General features: G+C 44.3%; 1 protein-coding gene across 2 annotated transcripts; it reads left to right on the top strand.

Annotated features, from left to right (window-relative positions):
* The first annotated feature begins 755 nt into the window (after positions 1–755).
* Positions 756–3994, top strand: LOC127178171 (tripartite motif-containing protein 16-like). 2 transcript variants are annotated; one of them, XM_051130877.1, is made up of 6 exons: positions 756–1328; positions 1667–1762; positions 1862–2095; positions 2523–2682; positions 2931–2993; positions 3222–3994. In XM_051130877.1, exons 1-6 carry the CDS (start codon positions 756–758, stop codon positions 3740–3742), a joined length of 1647 nt encoding a protein of 548 aa, XP_050986834.1. In that variant the 3' UTR covers positions 3743–3994. The 2 variants fall into 2 exon arrangements, with proteins under 2 accessions (XP_050986834.1, XP_050986835.1); XM_051130878.1 differs by lacking the exon at positions 2931–2993 and adding an exon at positions 2823–2870 and having other exon boundaries at positions 3222–3993.
* The last annotated feature ends 5859 nt before the right edge of the window (positions 3995–9853 follow it).

Below are 9853 nucleotides of genomic sequence, written 5' to 3'. Positions count from 1 at the left end.
GGAGACCAATCGTACTCTGTTTAACAGCTGGAGCGCGTTGGATTGGATCGTTTGTTCAGATTGACGTGTCTATCATTACCGTACGCTGTAGAATGGGAGCACACGACACTGAGCTATTACACGCTCATGATTTGTAAGTTATGCAATAAAATTATACATTTAGGAATACCACTTAAGAATGAGATCATTATAAACTTGGCGCATTTGGCGTTTGATGGAGGCGGCTGGGCAAATCTGCGGGACATAGTTGACGAGCTGTATTACCCTTGTTGAAAGCTAAAAGTGGAGCCGGATTAAGCGTGACTTTGCAGAGCGTTGTTAGTTGGAGAAGTGCAGGAGTTTGTTGGGCTGGGAGGTTGTTCACGGGACAGGGCGGGGCCGTATGCCGGAAGAACGGAGGCTGGGACGATGCAGTGAGAGCTGCTTATATAGGCTAATAATGATTGACAGGACTGAATGATTAGACTCCTCCCAAACCTACATTTGGAACTTCATATATGTCCACATATGTAGCAATATAATCAATAAATCCTGACTTGATTTGATACTATGCGTCACATCACTGTCACTGTTTACTTTAATAACAGCCAGGTATGTTGAAACTAAACTAAGGAACCTGATTTACAGACACACCTGTTTCACACACGTCACTCAAACACAGAACCAGGAAACAGGAATCACATGAGTTCAGGGAAATAGAAACTGAAGTGTAGTTGAGCTGTTGTGTGTTTGTGTCTCTGTATTCAAGCAGTAAAATGACAGATGCCAGATTTTCTCAGGAAGAGTTCATGTGTGCAGTGTGTCTGGATCTCCTGAAGGATCCAGTGACCATCCAGTGTGGACACAGTTACTGTAAGAGCTGTATTACAGACTGCTGGGATCAGGAGGATCAGATGAGAGTCTACAGCTGCCCTCAGTGCAGACAGACCTTCAGAACAAGACCTGCTTTAGCTAGAAACACCATGCTGACTGAAGTGGTGGAGAAACTGAAGAAGACCAAACTTCCTGCTGACTGTTACGCTGGAGCTGGAGATGTGCAGTGTGACGTCTGTACTGGAACAAAATACAAAGCCGTCAAGTCCTGTCTGGTGTGTCTGAACTCTTACTGTCAGAATCACCTTGAACAACATGAAAATTGGTTTAAAGGAAAGAGACACAATTTGACTGATGCCACTGGACGACTGCAGGAGATGATCTGCCAGAAACATGAGAAGATCCTTGAGGTTTTCTGTCGCACTGATCAGAAATGTATATGTGTGCTGTGTACGATGGATGAACATAAAAACCACAACACTGTATCAGCTGCAGCACAGAGGACAGAGAAACAGGTATTTAAAACTAGAGATCAAGTTAATACTCAGTGTAATGATCCAATAGTCTGTTTATTTTCTGTGTAGAGCTGCAGCTTAATTACACAGAAACACTGTCAGTGTGAAACTCTACGTCTGTGTCCGTTTAACTTTCATGATAATTACACTTGCAGTGTGAAACAGGCCTTAATCTTCATGGTAATTCATGTTCAGTGACTGTAACTGATCACCATTTTTGGAATTTAAACCTACAGCCATTAGTTATCAGCTTTATGTTTACCGAATTCATCTGTTCACATGTTGATTTAGTGCCAGTAGTTTTCTGTGACATTCACTATGATCTGTTTGTCCTGCAGAAGCAGCTGAAGGAGACGCAGAAGACGTTCCAGCAGAGAATCCAGCAGAGAGAGAAAGATCTTCAGCAGCTGAGAGAGGCTGTGGAGTCTCATAAGGTGAGTCTGGAGAAGAAGAGAAGTTTGTCTCAGTCTCAGTTCAGACTCTCTTGTCTCTTTCAGTCCCACTGAAGCCTGAATCACTGTGTGTCCTAACAGCGCTCTGCACAGACAGCAGTGGAGGACAGTGAGAGGATCTTTACTGAGCTCATCCGCTCCATTGAGAGAAGCCGCTCTGAGCTGATACGACTGATCAGAAATCAGGAAAAGCGAGCGGTGAGTGGAGCTGAAGGACGACTGGAGCGACTGGAGCAGGAGATCAATGATCTGAGGAGGAGAGACGCTGAGCTGGAGCAGCTTTCACACACACAGGATCACATCCAGTTCCTGCAGGTAACACAGATCTAGAAGAACACCATCATAGTGCACTTGAGACACATCCTGCTGTGACACTAACAGCTCTAAAATAATAAATAATGGTCAGTCTAATCAAAGCCTTTGAGCTGCTTTTCCTGTGCAAATCTACTCAATCCTACAATGAAACTCCATTGATGTGTTTGAGCTGTTAGATGGACATTTATGTTCTTAGCAGATGTTTTATCACATAAACTATTTCCTAGAAAGTTCACATATAGTGTGTGTCAAATACTAGAATCTGTAGCTCTGATGTGATGTAATGAATATGAGAAGAATGAATCTGATGCTGTGAAAGTGCTGGATTGATGTGAGCTACTAAAGATCAGTCAAGTCAAATCTGATGTTGGTGCAGGTTATTGGGTGAAGTGTGGAGCTGATGAGATTTGATTTCTGTTTTCTGTAGAGTTTCCAGTCTCTCTCAGCACCTCCTGAATCTACAGACAGAAATGACGATCTCTTTGCTTCTCTCTTCTCTTTTGATGGTCTGAGAGAATCTGTCCATCAGCTGAGAGACAAACTGGAGGATTTCTGCAAAGAGGAGTTCAAGAAGATCTCAGACAGAGGTAAAGTCCTGGAGATTCATCTGCTCTCAGAAACGAGTCCATCAGCATCTCATATCATGGAGAACATCATATTAGAAATGTGTTAGGAATGGATGGAGGATCATGAGAATCACACTGTTCATGTCTGTTGATTTCCACAGTCACATCCACCAACATTGTTCCCAGGACCAGGAACGACTTCCTACAATGTAAGTCAGTAAGAAAACAAGCAGAAAAACTCACTGAGTGTGTTCATGTTCTTCCTGTAGAAAGTGAAAGAAAACATGATAGAAGAGTCACATTCACCAGGACCAGGAACGACTTCCTACAATGTAAGTCAGTAAGAAAACAAGCAGAAAAACTCACTGAGTGTGTTCATGTTCTTCCTGTAGAAGGTGAAAGAAGAGTTTTATAATTGATGATGTAAATGATGATTTGCACAGGATATCTGCTCATCTGTACTGACACACTGATGATACACTGAACATGAAGAGTTCAGCTACATGAAAACATCAAACAGATTCATAATTCCTGATTCTGATGTGTTTTATCTCCATCAGATTCCCATCAGCTCAGTCCGGATCTGAACACAGTATATAAACACCTCCGTCTGTCTAAGAACAACAGAGTGATTACATTCACTAAGACAGAGCAGTCGTATCCTGATCATCCAGACAGATTTGATTATTATCGTCAGGTGTTGTGTAGAGAGAGTGTGTGTGGACGCTGTTACTGGGAGCTGGAGTGGAGTGGGCTTGTGCGTATATCAGTGTCATATAAGAGCATCAGCAGGAAGGGACAGGGTGCTGAGTGTTTGTTTGGATATAATGATCAGTCCTGGAGTTTGTATTGCACTCCTGACAGTTACTCATTCACACACAATAACATAGAGACTGTTCTCCCTGTGAAGCCCATCAGCAGTAGAATAGGAGTGTTTGTGGATCACAGTGCAGGAACTCTGTCCTTCTACAGCGTCTCTGACACAATGAGCCTCATCCACACAGTCCAGACCACATTCACTCAGCCGCTCTATCCTGGGTTTTATATTGTTTTTAAAGGATCATCAGTGAAACTGTGTTGATGAATCAGAATAGACTGACCAGAGATTCTACCCATAATGCTTTGAGCTGATGATGAATCAGTAACAGTGAGATGTTATAGAGTCTCTTCTTTTCTCTTCATGACATTAATACTGCAGCTGAACTTCTGTCAGTGAAATAACATGTCAGAATAAATGTGTGTAATAAATCCTCATATAGACAGTAAGATCAGTGTGTGTGTGAGTCCTGCTGAGTGAACATGTGTTTCTGTGCTTTTATCAAACTCTGTTTGTGTTGATTTAGTTTTTAATGTAGTGTCACATCAATCATTTTAATATTACTATCAAAATGACCTTTCAATTTAAATGATCACCGTCAATAAATCATTTTCATTATTCACATTATAGAGCTTCGGCCCTGTCCAGTGTTTGTGTTCTTGTGTTACGAGTCACTGTTATTATTGTCATGCAATTAATTGTTAACTGTGGAATTGGTTTTTATTTTTAGATTATAGCTTTTTAAGAATTTATTCTAGTTCATTTTAGCTAATGCATTAATGAATGACACCTTACTGTAAAATGATTCTAGATTTTTTTCCAGAATCTTCAAAAAAAAAAAAAAAAAAAAATGTAAAACAATAATAGAAATGATCATTGGTGTCATCACAAATTATTGTTGTAAATTAAACATTGCCACTGTAACTTTGTTTTAGTTCTGTTGGTATTAAACATTACCTGTAAAATGTACAGGAAGTCAGCTGGACTGACTGTATCTAGTTTCTTCATAATTCTGTATCATATCACAGACTCCTACTGTATTTAGAATAAAATAAAAGAAAAACAAGAAGAACATTTTTCTCAAACAGGAATGAAAACAGCATAAATAATATATATAAATTCAACCCTGATTTGTGCATTTAATGAGACAGTTCAGACAAAAATCATCATTCTGTCTTCATTCACTCTCCTCATGTCTTCCAATGTTTTGAAAATGGATAATTTGATAAATGAATAAACATAACTGTATTTTGAAGAATTTTGGGAGCCAAACAACACTGGACCCCACTGACTTTCATTACATGAACAGAAACATTGGTTCAGCACACGACGTCAAAAAATCAGAGCGTCCCAGGAAGTCATGATTCTCCTCCTACAGTCACACCGCATCACATAACACCCGTTAAAATGACTGAATCAATGCTGTTTGTGTTTGTAGATCCACAGCAGCACTGCTTTCTCTCTCTCACACACAAACACGGTTCAGAGGAACTAACTAGTCCTGACTGACTACTTTAACTCCTGTCCAGAACAGAGACGATGGATCTGCTGGTCGAGAAACATCTCACACAAACATGAAGGAGCTCAGAGCGTCACTCCAGTGCGTCTCAACAAACTCCCATGATGCCTTCCGGCATTTACAACCAGATCTTCAACTTTGAGTTTCATGAAATAAAACCAACAGAAACAAACCAGACGTACAAAAAACACAAGTCAGACTCTCTAACCATTAGGCTGCGACTGCCCTTATTGTAATAACTTAATTCTAAATACTAATAATAATAATAATAAATGTTGTTTTAAATAATTTCAGACAATAACATTCAAATACAAATTCTCAACAATATTGGATGAAGCTGATGATCAGATCAAAAATACTACATTATGAAATATTGACTCCTCAGATTCTTGCAGTGATTCTGAATCCTTTAGCCAACAGAGAATCATTCTACTAGGCTTTGAGCGGACAGATGAGACGAGACTTGGCTCTGGGACAGCAGCAGTAACTTGACTTGGCTCATGAAGATCAACTATGGCTTGACTTGATTCGTGGTGACTGGCTGAGGCCTGACTTGGCTCATGGGGATCAGCTGTGGCTTGACCTGGCTTGTGAAGATCTGTAGTGACTCTACCTGACTCATAGAGACCAGTAGTGACTTGACTTGGCTTATGAGGATCAGTGATGACTTGATTTGGTTCATAGAGACCAACTGTGACTTTACTTGACTTAGGAACGACAGCTCTGACTTGGCTTAACTCAGGAACGACAGCTGTGATTTGGCTTAACTCAGGAACGACAGCTCTGACTTGGTTTAACTCAGGAACGACAGCTCTGACTTGGTTTAACTCAGGAACGACAGCTCTGACTTGGTTTAACTCAGGAACGACAGCTCTGACTTGGCTTAACTCAGGAACGACAGCTCTGACTTGGTTTAACTCAGGAACGACAGCTCTGACTTGGCTTAACTCAGGAACGACAGCTCTGACTTGGCTTAACTCAGGCACGACAGCTCTGATTTGGCTTGACTCAGGAACGACAGCTCTGATTTGGCTTGACTCAGGAACGACTGCTCTGACTTGGCTTAACTCAGGAACGACAGCTCTGATTTGGCTTGACTCAGGAACGACAGCTCTGACTTGGCTTAACTCAGGAACGACAGCTCTGACTTGGCTTAACTCAGGAACGACAGCTCTGACTTGGCTTGACTCAGGAACGACAGCTCTGACTTGGTTTAACTCAGGAACGACAGCTCTGACTTGGTTTAACTCAGGAACGACAGCTCTGACTTGGCTTAACTCAGGAACGACAGCTCTGACTTGGCTTGACTCAGGAACCACAGCTGTGACTTTGTTTGACTCAGGAAGAGAGGCTCTGATTTGACTTGACACAGGAAACACAGCTTTAACTTGACTAGTCTTAGGAAGAGCAGCTCTTACTTGACTAGACACAGGAAACACAGCTCTAACTCGACATGACCCTGGAAACACAGTAGTAACTTGATTAGACACAGAAATGACTGCTGTAATCTTACTTGACTCTGGAGTGGCAGCCATATCTCGACTAGACTCGGAAACTTGACTTGACCCAGGAACCGCAGCTGCAACTTGACTTGACTCAGGAAATGCAGCTGCTACTTGACTTGACTCCGGAACCACAGCTGCAACTTGACTTGACTCGGAAACTTGACTCGACTCAGGAAACGCAGCTGCAACTTGACTCAGGAGATGCAGCCGTCACTTGACTTGACCGAGAAGAAGCAGCCGCAACATGACTTGATTCAGGGAATGCATCTGCAACTTGACTTGACTCAGGAACCACAGCTGCAACTTGACTGAACTCGGAAACTTGACTTGACTCAGGAAAAGCAGCTGCAGCTTGACTGGACTCGGAAACTTGACTCGACTCAGGAAACGCAGCTGCAACTTGACTCAGGAGATGCAGCCGTCACTTGACTTGACCGAGAAGAAGCAGCCGCAACATGACTTGACTCAGGGAACACAGCTGCAACTTGACTGGACTCGGAAACTTGACTCGACTCAGGAAACGCAGCTCCAACTTGACTTGACTCAGGAGATGCAGCCGTCACTTGACTTGACCGAGAAGAAGCAGCCGCAACATGACTTGATTCAGGGAATGCAGCTGCAACTTGACTTGACTCAGGAACCACAGCTGCAACTTGACTGAACTCGGAAACTTGACTTGACTCAGGAAAAGCAGCTGCAGCTTGACTGGACTCGGAAACTTGACTCGACTCAGGAAACGCAGCTGCAACTTGACTCAGGAGATGCAGCCGTCACTTGACTTGACCGAGAAGAAGCAGCCGCAACATGACTTGACTCAGGGAACACAGCTGCAACTTGACTGGACTCGGAAACTTGACTCGACTCAGGAAACGCAGCTCCAACTTGACTTGACTCAGGAGATGCAGCCGTCACTTGACTTGACTGAGAAGAAGCAGCCGCAACATGACTTGATTCAGGGAATGCAGCTGCAACTTGACTTGACTCAGGAACCACAGCTGCAACTTGACTGAACTCGGAAACTTGACTTGACTCAGGAAAAGCAGCTGCAGCTTGACTGGACTCGGAAACTTGACTCGACTCAGGAAACGCAGCTGCAACTTGACTTGACTCAGGAGATGCAGCCGTCACTTGACTTGACCGAGAAGAAGCAGCCGAAACATGACTTGATTCAGGGAATGCAGCTGCAACTTGACTTGACTCAGGAAACGCAGCTGCTACTTGACTTGACTCAGGAACCACAGCTGCAACTTGACTAGACTCGGAAACTTGACTTGACTCAGGAAAAGCAGCTGCAGCTTGACTGGACTCGGAAACTTGACTCGACTCAGGAAACGCAGCTGCAACTCGACTGGACTCGGACACTTGACTCGACTCAGGAAACGCAACTGCAACTTGACTTGACTCAGGAGATGCAGCCGTCACTTGACTTGACCGAGAAGAAGCAGCCGCAACATGACTTGACTCAGGGAACGCAGCTGCAACTTGACTTGACTCAGGAAACGCAGCTGGTACTTGACTTGACTCGGAAATTTGACTCAGGAAACGCAGCTGCTACTTGACTTGACTCGGAAATGTGACTTGACTCAGGAAACGCAGCTGCAACCTGACTCGGCTCAGAAGACGCAGCTGCAACTTGACTTGGCTCAGGGGACGTACCTGGAACTTGACTTGACTCAGGAGATGCAGCTGCAACTTGACTAGCCTCAGAAAACGCAGCCGTCACTTGACTAGACTTCGTACACGCAGCTGCAACGTGACTTGACTCAGGAAGCGCAGCCGTAACTTAACTCGACTCAGTAAACACACCTGCAATGTGACTGGACTCCGTGCACACAGCGGCAACTTGACTTGACTCGGAAAACGCAGCTGCAACTTCACTTGACTCCGTATACGCAGCTGCAACTTTACTTGACTCCGTATACGCGGTTGCAACTTCACCTAATTCAGGAACCACTGCTGTAACTATGCCCTTACGGCGCCTTCTCTTTGCCGTCTTCTTGCGAGCCGTGGGCGGCGTCCGAGTGCTGGCTGCGGTCGGCGGTTCCGGGCTGAGGAGGTGAATGGCGGTTTGAACCAGGGGGGTTGGTTTGTGGCGAGGCTGGCGAGCCAAACTATTGGCACGGCATGCGGGGGTTCCCCAGGTGTCATTGCCTGACACGACACGGCGTGCTTCAGAGGGGGTTGGACAATTAGACATGTGGCACTCTTCGACTTCAAAATCAGATCCGTTTAAATAGAGAACCACATTTATCAGTTCGATCAGGGGATAATTACAAACGGGAAGATTGCAACGGATTGTGTCTTCGTCCAACCCCATCTGAAAACAAAAACCTAAAGCTGCGTCGTGCCAGCTTAGTTGGTTAGCAACCTCGAGGAAATCCTCCACATACCGGCTGTTACAGGGAATGAGAGGCGAGAGGCGAGCGGATCCATCTGCGAGCTTTTATTAAAGGGGCGAGACAAAAACATGGTCGTACAGGCAGGGTCAAACAGGAGCAAACAGGTATAACACAGGCAAGACGTAGAGAATAATCCAATAAACGAGAAAGAGTCCAAAGGGCAAGCGGCGAACAGTCGAAAACGGGGTGCCAGGCGAGGGAATCAAACACAATGAACTAGAAACCAGAGAAACGCTAAACAATGGGAAAACACTAACAACAATCCGTGACTAGCACGGAGAAAAACCGAGGCTTTTATGGTGCTGCTGATTGGTCACATGCGCTGACGCAATCAGCGTGATGCAAGACGGGAGATGTAGTCCGGGGTGTGGTACAACAGTCAGTGTGTGACGATGGGGTGAGAGTGACATCAGGCGGTGAGCGGACAGCGGGACACCGACCAGATTCGTGACACCGGCCGCCTTGCCGCAAGCGCGTTACAGCCTCCTCAGCGTACATGTTGTTTCGGTCAGTGATTTCTGTCACACTGTCGTGGTGTGCGAGGAACGAGGAACATACGAAAGAGTCCAATGCACACACTTTATTAAATAAGTCCACATAGGAGGCAGGAACTCCAAACAAAACTAAACTTAAACGAACAGCAAGGGAAGACAATACAATCACCGGCAGAAACACTAGGAAACAACCAAACTTAAATGCACAAAAGGAACCAATCAGGGTAAGACAAAGAGACAATGACATAATTAACTAGGACAGGAACAGGAAGACCAAATATGGGCAAACACTGGGAAAACACACAAAACAGTCCAAAAGGTACACTCAGGTCTGACAATAATGTCTGCTTCATATCTATATCTACAGTTGCAACTGAAATTATTCAACCCCTTTGACCTGCATGACATTTCGCTGCAGAGAACAAAATTTTGTGAAAACAATTCAAAGGCATCAGTAC

This window comes from Labeo rohita, chromosome 16, assembly GCF_022985175.1.
Source record: "Labeo rohita strain BAU-BD-2019 chromosome 16, IGBB_LRoh.1.0, whole genome shotgun sequence".
Taxonomy (NCBI): Eukaryota; Metazoa; Chordata; class Actinopteri; order Cypriniformes; family Cyprinidae; genus Labeo; species Labeo rohita.
The sequence above is the reverse complement of the archived record's forward strand: the minus strand, read 5'-3'. Positions and strand labels throughout refer to the sequence as shown.

Coding starts and splice junctions, on each gene's coding strand:
- LOC127178171 (XM_051130877.1), top strand. CDS start 756: ATGACAGATGCCAGATTTTCTCAGGAAGAGTTCATGTGTGCAGTGTGT. Junction 1,763..1,861: donor AGGCTGTGGAGTCTCATAAG/GTGAGTCTGGAG, acceptor GTGTCCTAACAG/CGCTCTGCACAGACAGCAGT. Junction 2,683..2,930: donor CAAGAAGATCTCAGACAGAG/GTAAAGTCCTGG, acceptor TTCTTCCTGTAG/AAAGTGAAAGAAAACATGAT.